The following is a 16542-nucleotide window of genomic DNA, read 5'->3' as shown; positions in this document are numbered from 1 at the left end:
TATTCTGATTGCGGCCGCGGTTAGAATTAAAGTATTCGTTTACGAGACAATTTTGTCTTGCAGTTTAAAACTGAGCATGCACACACAAATCTATTTGAACGATATTTGCATGATCAAATTTAGATCATGAGATTCAACAGAATTGAGAAAAAAAAATGATTTTTTTTTCTTTATCGAAGGTTTTTTCCTGCAGATTTTCATCAAAAGGTGCGAGAGGCTTCTATTTAATAAAATCGTCGTTAAAAAACGTTTAGTATCGATCCGGATGAACAAAAATTAATTTTAGAATTTCCGAAAAATATGATAGATTGAAAGCGAACCGTATATGCGAAGTTCCTAAGAAGTCTGAGAAATTTCGCCCTAGACACAGACTCTGAAATATAATGATTACCTTTAAATTGCGAGCTTACATTGATGTTTCGCGAATGGCCATCAATAAAAAAGCGATCTTTCTTGTGATATGCGAGTAAGTTTGAGTGTTTTATATTGACATTTATGGAATAAATTAATAAAATGTGCCATTGAAATGTCAAGGAAACAAATAGTAATAAAAGAAGGGACAAAATTTTAATGTTATCGCTCAACGAGATCGGATGAATGGTATCCGATAACTCATTTAAATCCTTTGATTTCCGCAAAAAAAACTCTTCAACTTTACCCGGTATCTCAGTTGTAGTAATTAAAACCGAAATAGCGTCTTTTAGTGAACCGCAGAATGGCGAGAATTCTTTTGGCTGTGGTATTGCTTCTTGCTGATGTGAAATATGGATCATCCACTACCAAAATCCCGTATGCAGGGCTATACAGTTATATTTCAAGTTCGTCCTCAGGCGTTTTTGAAAGGAACAGAAGATTAACGAATACAAAGGTAAGGAAACTGTTAAATCGCTGCGATATACTAGATCTAGGGAAAAACTTATAATTCAGCAGTTTTCTTAATAGTACCCTAACAACCATTGAACAACTGAAAATCCTTTTAGAAGCGAACAAGAAAAGCAAAATACAAACGGAACAATTCATTAAAGTTTTGCATATGGTTGTCTTTACATTATGTTGTAATTATTTGACGTTTTTTGTGTGAAGTACATCACCGTACATTTTAACAAGACTAATGATGTATTTCGTCAAACCGATAGCAAGAGTCAAATTACAGCATTCACCTGTGACATTGTACCGCAATATAATATCCAGCTTTTTTCATTGCTGAACGGCTTATTAGCTTTGACTTTGGAATTCGACTCGCGCTCGACCAAGGGAATACGATCAGGACTGGCAAAATTGTCAGTGAGATGTGCGTCTTCATTTTGTCCCCTGGAATAGAGTGGAGGTTAAAAGTCATCAGTTTGGTGTTGTTGTTATTGTTGCCTCTTTCTTTTTGTGGCACGATGCAAAATTTTTATCATAGAGTGCCTGTGAAAGCAGGGGTGGAGAGAAGAGATGGCACAGTGGTGAGAGCGCTCTCTTCTTACCAAAAACCACCACTCCAAATTCCAATTCGACGAGGATAAAGGAAGCACATGAAAACCAGCTAAGGCTGACGTGGCTTCCTCTGTAAATATTGTAATTTATCATATTTATTTTTTTTTATTTATTATCCAACCCATAGAAAATTACAGAAGTGGACCTGTCTTCAAAGAGTCTCAATACAACTAGACACACCAAGGTAGCATTTTTGCTCTTATTTTAGCTAGTGGAGTAATTTCGGGATTGTGAATGCTTTTAAGCTCGAATATATATTTAGAAGTAAGTCTTCAATTTGTTTTTGTAGTGAAAATGAAACATGTATAATTATAGTCTTGATAACTGCCCTGATATACTGTGTTAAAAGTAGTATGTATGAAACCAGTTAATGGTGTTTTTACGCAATGTGATTGGCTGTACTCGATCGAGCACGGGACAGTAAGCGCCATTCGCTTCCCATCTCAGCTGCGAGAGCGGTCGCAAGAAAGTAGATTCCTGGTTTGCTACGTAACCTCGATAGAAGATATCGTAGCTGTCAGTGAAGCAGTTATCATAAAGCCCAAAATTCGGCTCTGCAGTATTTTACAAGTAAGGTTTTTTTTTTTTTTTAGCTGTGAAAGTTTCGACGAAACCGCCAAAACGATTTGTTTACAATCGCCAACTATTACATATATAGTTATCTGCTTAAAACGTAATGTTATTGTTTTAAGTTAAGCAAAATTTTAATAATGACTGAAATTTATAAAACGTCTAACAAAATGATTTCGAATGTGGGAATACTTTACCACTCCTTTGAAAGAAATGTCGCCTGGGAGCGACTACTGAAAAAGGGCGGCCTTCAAAAGTTTTATCTGCCCACAAGAGAAGCGACGGCAATTTCGCAAACACAACGTCGCTTACCGCATTTTGGTAATTTTCTCTTCCTTAATCTACTGCAGGAAACAACTGTCAGTGTAAACTTATTATTATTTATTTAATTATTAGCGGTAACAATTCAACCCTTTTCGTAGATTGTAGAAATAACTAGTAGGCTGAAGTAATGAGCTCGAGGTTTGCTATATTTTTCAGAGTGTGAAGTCAAATGATGATTTTCCATGCAATAAAGATGGATGTGATTTTACGAGAAACGCATTGCATCTGGCTCGTGATTATGCTAGCCAAGAAAAATCCGAGAAAATTACGAACCAAAGGTAAGACCTCACCTAGTCTAGTGATAAATTCGCTTATTTCTGCCATTTTAAGACTTATGAAACAAAATTACCGAGAAAAAGCTGGCTGTGGAAACACTCGCCTATAAATTAAATTGTGTTTCACGGCATTTGGGAGTTTAAGAAAACAATGACGGCAACGGGAACGTCGCTAAACAAAAGTTTTAACGAGCAATACAGTGGCTGTGAACGACCGTTATAATTCTTGGTATAATTCTTTGCCGTCCTCTGCAAAACAACAACGTGAAATGACCAAATTCTGCGTTGTCTGGAGAACGCGAACCCACGACGGATAATTTTTAAAATTTGTATATCGAATTTTACGGTGTGTTCCATATTCAGTTCCGAGATATTTTTCACAAAAAGTAGCAAACTAAATAACCTTAGAGTATCGCGAGATTCATATCTAAAATATAAATTCGATTTTTTTAAATTTTTGTCCTCGGCGTCGCCGTCGTAGTTACTTTTAAAAACTCTAAAAGCTTGCTTCACTCGTATTTCTATGAATCAGCAAAATACTGGAATTGTTTTCTTTTTATTTCAACAAGACCTTTATGGTGTACTACTAAATTTTCGCCTGAACTAACATTGAGAACTTTGCAATTGCAGTGAGGAAAATGTTTATTTCAAGCCTGAGAATAAAGGAGTTTAGAATAAAACTGAACATCTAAGATTCAAGAATATCGTATTGTCTGAATATTTATGTCAATAAAGTTAGTTCATATAAATAGGTGGGCGATGACGGTTTTTTTCTTTTCTTTTCTTTTCTTTTTTTTTTTCATTTATGCATCATTATTAATTTTCGGCATTTACGTGTTTGAAAACACTCGCCATAATCTTGGCAAGTAAGTAAGAATACTCATTAGTTTACAGAGACATTCAAAATTTATCCTGAGCTGAAGATCTTTCAAAAGTGTTTCACTATTATGAAAGATTTTTAATCCTTTTCTCCGATTGTGTCAATCTCCTAGGTAAGTCCGGAAATTCTTCGTAACCTTCGGAATTTGTCGGAAATCTTCGAACATCTTCGGAGTATTCGGCGGCTACAGAGTGGCTCTTCTAAATTCAACTGTTTTCGTCTACTTAAAGTTGTGATTCGACGCCGAAAATGAGTTCACAGTTTATATGAAGTTTTAGGCAGCGATTCAGAAACTCCATGATTGAAGTGACATCTGTAGACACCTGTTACTAAAATTAAACACTGATCAATACGTAATTTGCATTTTCATTGAGCGTTGACCCATTTTTGTGACAACTGCGTTTAATTTCACATGAATTTTAATCGATAACACATTTGCTCGCGTGAAGAGAAAACGGTTTAACAACAAAACAAGAGATAAAACATCTCAGGTTGATAAGTCTTTTATCACCCGGTCTGATAATCTCCACGCTCGTAGCTTGCAACTTTACAAAAATGTTCAAGCTATTTCTTAAACAACCGTCGCCAATTTGGGTTCGTGTTTCGTTTGCTGTACTACTTCTGTCAATAGCTTTAGCTTCTTGGTTAATCAGGAACAGAGGAAGTGAAAACGTGGTAAAGGAAGCTGTCGTCGAAGAAAACAATGAACGTCCTTTCAGACTGCCACGAATAGATCCTATACAGGTAAGTTGAACACTGACGAACTTTCAATGATCATACATATCATTTTCTCCATGTTAACAAGCCGTATGTTATAGTCTTAATGCTATTGTCTTTGAGCAATATACATAAAGCCCCAAAAATATCTCTGTTGGTTTGCGTTCCTGCAATATTAACTTTTCGAGTGAAACATTGTCCTTACAAAATGGACTTATTTAAGGCAAAATTTAGCGCAGTTCCGAATCCCTATTGCAAAGAACGAGAGTGAACAACGGTTAAGTAAATGGAGGGAAGTTGCGCCGCTAAAAAAGTGAATTTTTAAGATGAGCAGCAGTTTAAGAATCGTCGATGCAGGGTGGCGTTTTCGAGAATTGCCTGATATTTTGAATCACAAAAACAAGAGAGAATACACAACATTAGTTTATTGTTAATTTAGTAATATATTAAAAGATTTAAATGTACTGAGGTCATTAACTATTCCTTTACGTCTTTAGGACAATTTACACGATATCATAGAATGCAAAATGATATGGCAGATAATTCGTAATATCTATTTGCTTGTCATCTTTTGTGTGTTAAGTGACCATTTACGTTAAAAAGCTGACATTCTGCCGAAGAACATCTGAAACATGGAAAGAAAAGCTATGTCGATTTTTCTTCCTATTGCCCTTGTAACTTAATATTTTTTTTTGAAATTCGTTTGCATATTTTCTGAAAATAGCAGCCACTGTCTTAACTGCATAAAATTTTGAATTCAAATAGAGTTTATTTGTTTCTTTCTCGCTCCAGCTGTGTAAATTGCTGTTTGGCTCATTAATTTTCGCCGATCATTAAAATATCCCTTGCATTAAAAATAAAGTTCTTGTATGTCGACAAAAAGCGTATGCCTTATAGAATAACAATAGTTAGTGAAACATTAAACCATTCAATAAATTTTTAGGTTCATTAGCTTGTGAAGACTATGCGTGGTTTGTAAAAAGTAGAAAAGTTTGGAAATCAGGGGAAAGTTTTCAAGTTTTCTCACAACTTTCCGGCGTATACGCTGACTAGGAAAACCGGGCACGCAACTGATTGTCTCGGTAAATTCTCTGTTCGGAAGGCCTGAAATTCTCTCTTATTTTCTTAAGGAAATTGTCACCTCGAACTGTTGTTTTCGGTTGATAAAATGTCGTTTTCAGTCCCGAACAAAGGCCAGCTTTGATGATTTTCGGAAAGGCAACAGCCGTTAAAGTTTTGGAGAAATTACAGCAAAGCTTTGTTAAATTGGAGATGACTCAAATTCCCCTAAAATGACAGAGCACTAACGTTTTTTAGTAGAATTCTACTAGTATACTTATGCAAATGCTGTGATGTGATTGGCTGAGCCATTACATACTATCAGCCATTAGTGTGCAGTGGCTTTGTGTGGTCGACAAAATTGCAAGATTTCCTCGTTTCTCCGAAGTTTTGAAAGACCATTTACAAACAAATGGATAATCAAATTCCTAAGAAGACTAAAAGGAGGGCATTTGCGGTTTCTTGAATTAACAAAAGATCGAAATTTTTGAAAAAAAATTGATAAGCGCGCGTACACAACTACAAATGTCAAATAGACAATTCAGTCCGCGAACTCTCTAAAGCGTAAAGTTTAAAGACCAGATATGATTGGAATCGATATTTTAAGGAAATTTCAGTTAAAATTCTACTGAAACAATTAGATTATTCGCTCTCGATTTCTACGAGATGATAGTTGATTCGGCTTTCGGCCTCATCAACTATCACCTTATAGAAATCTCGAGCTCATGATCTAACTGTTAAATAGCGCAGCCTAAAATTAGCCTACAGAACTTTAAAAGAACCCTAGATGGGCTAAATCAGTGTGTAAAGCATTTGAGAAAAATCCGTCGTTCGGTGCCCCTGAGAAAAAAAACAAAATGGGAATTTCATTACTGCTTTCATAGAATAACTAAATCCAAAATTTATATGGGAATTACCAGCTAATACGTACAAGAGCTTATAGGCGTCTACCAATCACATTTAAAGTGTCATGTTAGCTTCATAGTTGTATAACTGCCGAATACTTCAAACAAACACAACGAAAAAATACGGTGTATTTACGAGCGGCGGTGAAAATAATTATTATAAAAACAGATTGGATTCAAAAGACTTTTAAGAACGGCATATATATAAGAAAAAATCGAACGATTTAAAAGGAAATATGTATACTTCATATAACTGAAAAAGTAAATTTTGAAGAGATGATTCGGCATTAAACTTGCGCGAAGAATTATGATTGAAGTTTAAAACTGAAAAAAATCGGCTAGTTTTCCAAGGAACGAATCCCTTAAGTGTTTTTTCATATGGCAACATACGCTATTAATTAAGGGCAACCAGATAGAATCAAGCTCTAAGCCAAGAAAAAAGCAAATGAGTAGTTAACTGCATATTATTGGATGTAAATTGACAGCTCTGTCAACTTATCTCTGTACACCTGTTATATGTGTGTTTGTGTTCGGCAGCTAATGTCTCCCTATAGAATAAATGCATATGAGACTTACAAGAAATGACAATTGATAAAACGATCACAGCAGATGAAACGTCTTAGGTTCGCATTTATTCTCCAAGTAGTTAATAACAAAAATGTCTTGAGACCTGCTTAATATAATCGTGGGAATATAATTTAAATCTAATTAAGGCTGGATCAAACTGTAGATCAACAGTCTTTAAAGAGTCATTTGATATTTCTAGATGGTTTTCACAGTATTTTTTTTTTTGTGCATTGTTGCGTGAAGATCCTAGAAATATTAAGAGTGGCTCGTTCGATGTAAAGGGTCAAAGGCGGGGAATAAGGTTTTCAAAGACTTGCGATCGCAAATGATTCCAGGCGAGTCGTACGATCCATTTCTAGCGATAAAACTTCTCGGTGTGGATCTCCAAGTGTCAATCAAATTCTCAAATTCTTTTATGGCCGTTACCGTGACAAAGCCCCTTTAATTCGAAATGTTCTCCTGCTTACATTCATTAAGGGTCAGGGTAGGATAAAGACATATCGCACTCGCCTATTCCATTCTATAGGGCATCAGGTTGATTAGTAATCCTTCACCTATAATTGTCATCCAACTTATATAACTGGTATCGAAACATGAAGTTCCTTTCATTTACTTTCTCATCCACCTTTTAGAGAGTGCTGCTTTAATTTTCTTTCTTTGTTTCTACCAGGTTGGTTACGTTCGTGAACTCAAGCTGGTCCCAGGAAAAGTGCACAAAATGAGGACACTGAGTTTAAGGCCGGCCCTCTTTGGTATGTTGATGATATTCCTGCTGTGGCGTAAAAAAGGCACGATCGCTGGGTTTTGCTGCCGTTTCGGTCCAACCGGTGCTGGAATTACGACTAAGTTGTACCTTCACGTATACACAAAACGCACCTAAAACAACGCGATGGAGATATTAAGAGAATTTTCGAAAGGAGACCAAATTGAAATTAGTTGTAGGACTTTTTCAAAATGATATACGGGCAATAAAGTTAGGTTGCCATGCATTAATGTAATTATGTCTTGCGGCTTCTGAATTTTTGAAGTGGGTCGCTTCAACCTCAAGTTAACTGGCCCACAGTGAAGTGACCTTAACTGGCATCAGCCTCCCTAGCAGTTGCCATTAAATAGATCGAAACACGTAATAAAAGTCGCGTTTGTAAAGCAAAATACATTTAAAGTAGTAGGATGTTTAATTTGTGTTTTTCTCGTTCGAAAGACTTGTAAGGGAGTTGCCTTCAGTTTGAGCGAGTTAACTTCTTGGAAAGTTAGCTTGTGGGAGAAATAATCCACATTTAAGGAAAGTTGACGTGGCTCTTAATGGTTCACAGCTCTTAGTATCGGTATTATTATTCGTGGGCTAACTCTATCAATATTAACAATTAACTAGTAATTTATGGCATTATACCAGTGTATCTGACTGGCTACTTTGTGATGTGATTTCTGATACAGACTACAACCATCATACATGTGCGAAGGAATAAGGTTAAGGTTTCTGTGCTTTTAACGTGATAAAACCTGTTTAAGCCAATCAGAGCACGCGCAAAAACCAAACGGAATAGAAATACTGAATAATGATGACCCGATCCGGTAATTTGAAATTATCGATCATGATGTCTTGTACTTTTTTATTTGTCCGCAGAAATCGAAGATTTTCTCACTGAACAGGAATGCGATGATATAATTTTCATGGCACAGACCCAAGGCCTTGAACGATCGTTGACACTCGGAGAAGAAATACCCGTCGGCGAAGAGAGCAGCGCAAACAGAACGGCGGAGCGTTTTATTCCAGAGGATCCCGCAGACACGTTTCAGCAACTCGATACAAACCTCGACGGACACCTGGATTTCGCAGAGGTAACTATGAACAGGATTTTATTTACTGGTTTGATCGGGAGTTCTCCATAAATCTCCTTCAAAGGAAATTTCGATCGTTGTCATAAGGTAATCGATGCGCACGTTGGGTCCCTGACCTTTGCACCTATTGCATGCCTATGGTGGTGATTGTTGTCAGATAAATGTTAAGCAACTTATCAAGGTCAGAAAGCACTACATGCAGATACAAATAGATCTTTTTCGACTGGGCGGTTTGTTGCCACATTTCAGACCACGTGATGATTCTCTTGAGGATTCCTCCTTTCAAATTTTCAAATAGTCGTGTGCATATGAATAAGCAATGTTTAGATGGATAAAAGAACTATTCTCTAGAGAATATCACGTGGTCTGTAATGGGACAACAAACCGCCCAAGCGAGAAAGGTCTATTGCAAAGGAAAGGGTCACTTACATGTAAGACCGGACCAGAACGCGTTATCCATGTACTAGGCAACACATACTGAGAAATTCGTAGACTGTAGTGAATCAAATCAGTGTGTACAAAACTAAGATAACTACAAAACTAGCTGAGAAAATTGATAAACTGAACACAACTGAATTTAAATGACGTTTTTATTCCATTAAAGGTTGCCAGGGGTCTCATGGAGCTTGGACGAGTCCTGATAGACGAAGCTGATGCTAAGAAGATGTAAGCAACGACACGGGGTACCCACTCACCAGTGCACGATGTTTTGCCTATGTTTTCCCTTTTTTTTTTTGATAACTTTTTTTTGTTTGCTTTTTTTGAAGCATTTCCTGCGTTTTCGTTGTTTTTCCTTTTTTAGCATTTCTACTTTTCACGACCATGTATTACTGATAAAATGTTATAACGAAAACACTTCTTATCATGCGAACCTCCTGCTGGTTAAAAATAATTAAGTGAAGATAGAAAGCTCTTTAAATGCGACAAAGATTTGTCACTGTAACTGCCAGAGTGTGAATTACCAAGTGTGATGTGTGATGTGTGATGTGTGATGTGTGATGTGTGATGTGTGATGTGTGATGTGTGATGTGTGATGTGTGATGTGTGATGTGTGATGTGTGATGTGTGATGTGTGATGCACTGAGTTAAAAGTGCGACCCTTAATGAACCTAGGAAAATCTTCCGCATATACTATAAGGGATGGACCATTACTTTCTTGAGGGGCCATGAAATTTTTCCTCACCTTTGTGCATGATTCTTTTGGGTGGGCAATAGCTTTTGCGAGAACGTATTAAAATTCGAACACCTGGTCAGTAGAAAGCACTTGCTCGACTTTTTTTTCCCATGGCTCCCCTTGCACCATTAGCAGTTTTTGCTGTGCGGGATTTTTTTTCGGGGGAGGGGGAGACTGCCCGACCCCCACCCCCCGCCCCCGCACACTATTCTTGAGTAAACAAGGAATCGTGTGCTTTATCCAGTCACATGTTATATGTCGTCGCCTTTTTTTTTTTTTTTTTTTTTGAGAAAACGAGCATTTTAAAATTGACATCTTTTTGTAAACTATTACAGGATGAGTGACCTAAACATGGATCGTAACGGAGACGGTAAGATCAATAAAATAAATAGATATAAGGAATAATAAGATGACAGTGTTTTGTTCTGTAACAAATTGACACTGGCAATCATATGAAATCTTACCTTCTCAACGTAAAAAAAAGTTAAGTCTACGTATGAGCCAAGTGACCCATCCGGGCGGAGCTTATCTAGGTTACGTTTCTGTAGCATGAAGCGACTAGGAGTATTTCTACTCCCCTGGATGGAATGTTGGTCCATTGCAGGGTTATACCCCAGCATTAAATTCGCCGGTATCCATTTACACACATGGATGGAGAGAGGCACTGTGAAAGTGAAGTGTCTTCTCCAAGAATACAACACAATGTCCCCGGCCAGAGCTCGAACTCGCACCGCTCGATACGGAAACGAACGCACCAAACATGACGCCACTGCGTCTTAAGTTCTCAAACTCGTTAATAGTTCGTCAAGTTTAAACAAAAGAAATCATGACCGTGACGGTGTTTGGATATATGATCTTGATTAGCATAGATTTTTACTATGTCACTAATATCAATTGAGACGATATATCAAACACGAAAGACAGTGAAGTTTATGTGAAATAATTCATATATGAACTGCGGTTGTAGATGAAAGTGAAGAATGATCATCGCAGTAAATTTTCCAATTTAAGCAACTGGAAAGAAGAAGCCTGAAAAAATCAGGGCTTCAACGGGATTCGAACCCGTGACCTCCGCGATACCAGTGCGATGCTCGCACCATTCCTTGGTATCGCGGAGGTCACGGGTTCGAATCCCGTTGAAGCCCTGAGTTTTTCAGGCTTCTTCTTCCCAATTGCTTAAATTGGAAAATTTACTGCGATGATCATTCTTCACTTTCACGAAAGACAGTGTTTGACCACATTTTCAAACACCTCGAAGTTCGTTAAAAATACTCCGCTACTCGTTTTATTTTCAACTCTCTTTTCGGTGTCTGGAAATGCGATCAAACACGGTCTTTCGTGTTTGATATATTACATCCAAAATGGCGGAGTTATGATATTTGTTCTCTTTTTCTCGCAGGTGTAATAACATACAACGAATTCATAAAATTGGTGTCGGAAAGCAAAATGAAGGACATAGTGCACTATTTGGAGAAAGTTCACAAAACGAAGCCAAATAAGCGAACGCGAGACAGCAGTACGGCATTCCTTGATCCTTACGAACACATCGATTTCAAGCCACTTTTTGAGAACCTTAGTGAAAGGTAAGTGATTTAACTCTATTTCTAAAGCACAGCGCAATTCCTATGTATTTCGTATGTTTAGAAAATAATTTCAAGAAATTATTAACTTGGCCTAGTCTAGCTCTTTCTACATAACGTAGTTTGGCGTAACGAAGACTGGCCGGGGTGGGGAGGAGGGAATTGCTATGCAACTATATCAGTCTGATAACAGGGTCTGGACTGGGTTTAAAGTTAAAAGTACTTAGTTTGTAGTCAGGCATAGTTAAAAATTATGTTGTCTATGGCTAAAAAAAACTATTTCCGGACGTTTTGGTTGTTGCTTAAACCTTATTCAGCTGAAAATGTAAATGATCAACGGCATCATGTTATGCGCTTCATTTTATTTCTCCTTCATGTAAACCGACACTGAGTGTCTTATGCCTTTGTATCTGATTTGTTATTGTTAGTGTCATGTCTAACGGGATATTCTCTCCCTGCAGAATACATTTGGTGACAAAACTACCTAAAGATATGATCTGGAGCAGTGAAAATATGCAGGTATGATTTCCCGGGAATGGACTCCCATATAAAAATGACGGGGATGCTCTCGTCGTGCCTTTTAGGGGGTAAAAACTCGGATTGGGTGCCTATCAGGGTGCCCAGCCTCAAAAAGTTCACAGCGGAAGCTTTTGCGATACCTTTCAGGATATTGAAGCCAAAAAAATTGACAGGAGATAATGTGTTGTTTTAGAATTGGTTCCTCTTAGGGGTGAAAAGATTTCAAGCCACGCCCGCAAAACAGGATCTTTGTACCTCTTAGGGGTTCTTTTCAAAATTTCCGACGAGCATCCCCGTCCTTTTTATATGGGAGTCTCTCCGTATGATTTATTTCTCCCCCCCCCCCCCCCTCGCCTCAAGAATTCAAGCTGTACTTGCACTCTTAGCATGCAACAGATATTGAAAACATAACAAGACGGTTGATTAATTAAAATATTACTATATAACAGCATTCATTTTCCACGAAATGGGCAGTCGACGCTTTCTATATTCAGTCAAAAATAATGTTAGCCCGTGGAATTTTAACGCATGAGCATCAGGTGATGGCTCTTAGCATAATCCACTGGCCGACTATCAGGTAAACACGAAATCTAATTGGCTAAACAAGCGCCATCTGACGTTCGATAGACGGCATTGCGGGGTAACCCGGGGTAGTCCAGGGGGGCAGTAGAAATACTCCTACCAGCCTCATGCTACTGAAACCGGGACAAGCTCCGGCCTAATAGGCCACTTGGCTCGTATACAGACTTTTCTTTGACATGGGTTTAACTTCGCTCGATTTTTGTGAAGTTTCTGGGTTTAAAATTATTGTTTTCGTTTGATAGATCGGTCGATGGGGTTATGCGAAAAACAGTCAGACGACAGCTCTGATCAACCGTTATGGCTTTCTCGCTAACTATCGTCGGGTAGAAACCGCGAGTTCGCTGTCTAATTGTTGATAATTCAAATTTTAGGTTATCAGGTATCGCGAGAAGCAGCATTACCATTGCCATTATGATTCCGAAGACGAAGAGGCGAAGAATATACCTTGTTGTCATCAAGCTCAAAATCTCGCTGAAGACGTAGATGATGAGGATATAGAGGATATAAAATGTGTCCCATGCAGGTGACCTACTAACGAAATATAAGGTCTAGGCTTAATTATAAGAATCTTTAATTTTTCGTTGACAGTCGACGGAGCAACTGGTAGTACCCGCGGAGGGGGGCGCGGGGTAGGTACTGGAGATCCAACCTCTTACCCTCTTGTATGCCATTTTGACAGAAAATGTATCCCTTTCGTACACCTTTAATTGAAAAAAGGGACCCTTTTCAAATACTTCATAACTGGCCTGTATTGTGGATAAATAGTAGCTAATAAATGAAATGATCTTCTCGAAATATTTTTATTAAAGGCCCTTTAAAATAACTAATTGACAGATTTCCCTACCTTTCATATACCTCAACTTATGAAATCCCCACCCTTTTAGATATATGCACCTGAAGCCTGAAAACGGTACTCCTTTCCGGCGGAGCCTCCCCCTAGGAAGTAACCCCGGGATACCAGTTGATGGTATGATTGATTGAACACTATGATTGAACACTACGTGTAAATGTAAATACACGCATCTTTGTTTCATCCAGAGCTCTCAAAATATCAGCTATAGATATTGAAAGGGTACGAAACGATGCGAACTTAATAAATAAAATAAATAAATAAATAATTAAATAAATAAATGAATACAAAAATGACATGGACAAAGGTTAGACCAAGCACCAATCAAATATGTTGGTTTTGTCTTATTCTTCCAAATTACATTTTGCTTTTCTTTTTAGATACCTGACGTTCTTTTATTACCTCAACGAGCCGAAACTCGGAGGGGAGACTGCTTTCCCTATTGCAGACAATGAAACAATACCGCAAAATTACGTAAGTTATTATTTTTTAGAGCAAATTCTTAATGTAATAGTTAACTTAAACACAAACACGAACACGACCCTTTGCCGAGAGGTATTGTGATTACGAAGGTTCCATTTATAGTTATATTGGTTTGTATAAAGCCCAACAGGTTTTGTTAGTAAAACAGCATAAATTCATTGTTTTAAATTATAATTAGTTTGGTAGTGTAGCGGTGTAAAACCTTGAAATCTGTAACTGAAAAACCTCAAAGAATATTCAGAACAAACTTATGCTGGAGTTGTTCTTGTTCTACAGAAACCAACAGTCTCATTATCAACTGTAAGTCCTCAGTGGCTCGTCATATTGTTGTACCTTCCCTCCTTCCTTCCTTCCTTCCTTAATTCATTAATCATTAATTAATTAATTCCATTCATTCTTTCATTCATTCAGGCATTCATTCGTTCATTTATTCATTCCTTTCTACTTTAACTCATTCATTCATGCATTCATCTACTTGTAAATATCCGTTTGCTCCTTCGTTTCATTCCTTAGTTCATCCTTCGTTTCTTTCGTTTCATTCCTTTAACAAGGCATGGGGAAGAATCGTGATATTCACAAATAGATGATTAAATTCGCTTATGAAACAGACTTAATTCTCTACTAACTTTCTTTGTTTTGGGTTGAATAGCCAGAAATAGATCTACAGTTCAGAACTGGAAATATTTTGATTTAACATTATTTACTTATACCTTTTGCTCATTGCCTTTAGTCCCTGGTTCAAGATGATGTCAACAAGTGTGACCTAAGCGATCACTGCTATGATGCAAACTTGTATTACAAACCAAAGCGTGGTTCTGCCTTGATGTGGTACAATCACCTTGTCAGCAACACAACAGGCTGGCTGGGGCCCCTTGACGTCATGAGCTATCATGGCGGATGTGACGTCATCGAGGGAACCAAATGGGCAGCAAATAACTGGATAAACGCAGGTGTCGATCGTGAAGCAGATTTTAAAGTTTGGGAGCAGGCTAGGTTAATGGAAGAAGATTTCCTGGAGAGGATGAAGAGATATCCGTGGGAGGAAGAAACACACGAGAAAGAAAACGATGGAGGCAATGATACCCAAAAGAGCAGCGAACAACCTGTTATAAATTAACGTCACGGCATTTTCAGTAATTTTGGCCAAGGACAAATATAATTAGCTGTAAATCGATGAAACCTTGAAAATAGTTAACTAAGATAGAAAAACACAATATTTTGGCACATAAAAGAAACAAGGATGGCTCAGGGTGGAGAAGATAAACACGGATTACAAACGATGATCTTGAAAAATTTAGGCTAAACTTTTCAAGATGCTTAAACTGAGACGTAGCTCGTCTAATAGCCGTGAGCAATTCACAATAATGCGTTATGTAATTATAAAATCTTTTGTTTTCATTTTTAATTTTAAAAGCAACTAGCTGGCCTAAATAAAAATTAGTCTTTCCTTGAATAATTTTTATATTTAAGACAATGAACTATGGTATAACAATAAGCTATAGATTGCAAAGTAAGGAAAAAATATTATAGGATTTATAAATGGGAAGTTTTAGATCTAAATTTTATTTGTAAAAAAAATTTATTCTGCGAATCCAGTTTAATAACAAGTTGTAAAAGCTACTATGGTGTCTTATTCGAATTTTTATTAACTGAAGGGTCACAATACCTAGTTAACAATTGCTCTAGATTTCTATGAGCCGGTAGTAAATGAGGCCGTATTTTAAAACAGCAACTTAACTCTTTAACAAAAAATACATTGAGAAGAAATTTTCGTTTGAAGCTTGCCGCTTTCTACACGCGCTCGCCCGTTCATTGAACAATTAATTAAGTCGCATAATGGCCAATATCCTTCCTTCAGTCTTCTTGGAAATTGAATTATCTGGTAATGTTTCTAAATCTTCCTCCGAAACATCAGAGAAACGTGAAAACGTTGCCGATACATATGTGGACGACAACAACAACAAAACTTTATTACTTTTTCATTAATTCACTGACTTCTAGCCATTGCACTCTCAATAAAAAATTCAATTTATTGAGAACACTTAAAAGTGTTTCTCTCGCTCAATGACCCATAGGCTGAAAGTTGCTCTCGAAAATTTCTGGTTCTACAATCTAGTTAATATTCTAATATTCTACAAATATCAGCCCGCAAACGAATTTCGTGCGACAGTTTTTCAGGACACTTAACTTCCAAAGACAACCCAGCATCAGCCCAAAGACTCGAGCGGTCAAACATTCTTTTGCGGTTTCCATTGGACCACTAAATTTTTCCCCAGTGGCCAAGCATATTTTGCAATCTTCTTCAGTTAAATTACACTTATTCATCCGCGAAAAAATGTTTAAGGTCAACTTGTTACCTTCCAAAACGTGGAAAACAAAAAATTAGAACCTAGCCTTTCCCCCACATTCTTGAGACCTGTGCGCCCAAGGGCATAGCTACGAGGGGGGGGAGGGGCTGCTAGGGTGCCTGTGACCCTCCCCCCCTTTGGTAAGCCTATTTTAAGCAAGCAGCCTACAACAGGTGTGGAGGTCGACATAACAATCTGGTGAGTACCCTCACTTTGACAGTGTGACACTCCCCACCCCCCCTTTTGAAAATTCCTGACTATGCCCCTAGCGCCTTCTTGCAGGTATGTGTGTCGTAATTTATATTCTGCAGTTTCCGGCCTAGCAACTACTTCTTCGTGTTATATTCTAACTAAAATACAGACGTAGATTTGGCTGATAACTGCGGCCAAT

At 37.6% G+C, this 16542-nt stretch overlaps 1 protein-coding gene across 2 annotated transcripts; it reads left to right on the top strand.

The window, feature by feature from the left end:
• Positions 1-498: 498 nt before the first annotated feature.
• Positions 499-15738, top strand: LOC145468456 (transmembrane prolyl 4-hydroxylase-like). Of its 2 annotated transcripts, XM_081452186.1 has the most exons (13): positions 499-868; positions 1607-1663; positions 2530-2651; positions 4182-4272; positions 7447-7528; positions 8401-8615; positions 9220-9281; positions 10125-10159; positions 11189-11372; positions 11831-11888; positions 12842-12993; positions 13701-13794; positions 14534-15738. In XM_081452186.1, the coding sequence occupies exons 1-13, from the start codon at positions 716-718 to the stop codon at positions 14918-14920; spliced, it is 1692 nt and encodes a 563-aa protein (XP_081308312.1). In that variant the 5' UTR covers positions 499-715; the 3' UTR covers positions 14921-15738. The 2 variants fall into 2 exon arrangements, with proteins under 2 accessions (XP_081308312.1, XP_081308313.1); XM_081452187.1 differs by lacking the exon at positions 1607-1663 and having other exon boundaries at positions 500-868; positions 14534-15737.
• Positions 15739-16542: the final 804 nt, after the last annotated feature.

The sequence above is a fragment of the Orbicella franksi genome, chromosome 14 (genome assembly GCF_964199315.1).
Source record: "Orbicella franksi chromosome 14, jaOrbFran1.1, whole genome shotgun sequence".
Taxonomy (NCBI): domain Eukaryota; kingdom Metazoa; phylum Cnidaria; class Anthozoa; order Scleractinia; family Merulinidae; genus Orbicella; species Orbicella franksi.
Note: the sequence above shows the minus strand (reverse complement) of the source record. Positions and strands in the feature narration are given on the sequence as shown.

Bases quoted from the DNA above. Each gene is read 5' to 3' on its own strand.
- LOC145468456 (XM_081452186.1), top strand. From the start codon at position 716: ATGGCGAGAATTCTTTTGGCTGTGGTATTGCTTCTTGCTGATGTGAAA. The intron at 2,652-4,181 runs GTAAGACCTCAC...TTGGTTAATCAG, and splicing joins GAGAAAATTACGAACCAAAG to GAACAGAGGAAGTGAAAACG. The intron at 7,529-8,400 runs GTATGTTGATGA...ATTTGTCCGCAG, and splicing joins TTTAAGGCCGGCCCTCTTTG to AAATCGAAGATTTTCTCACT.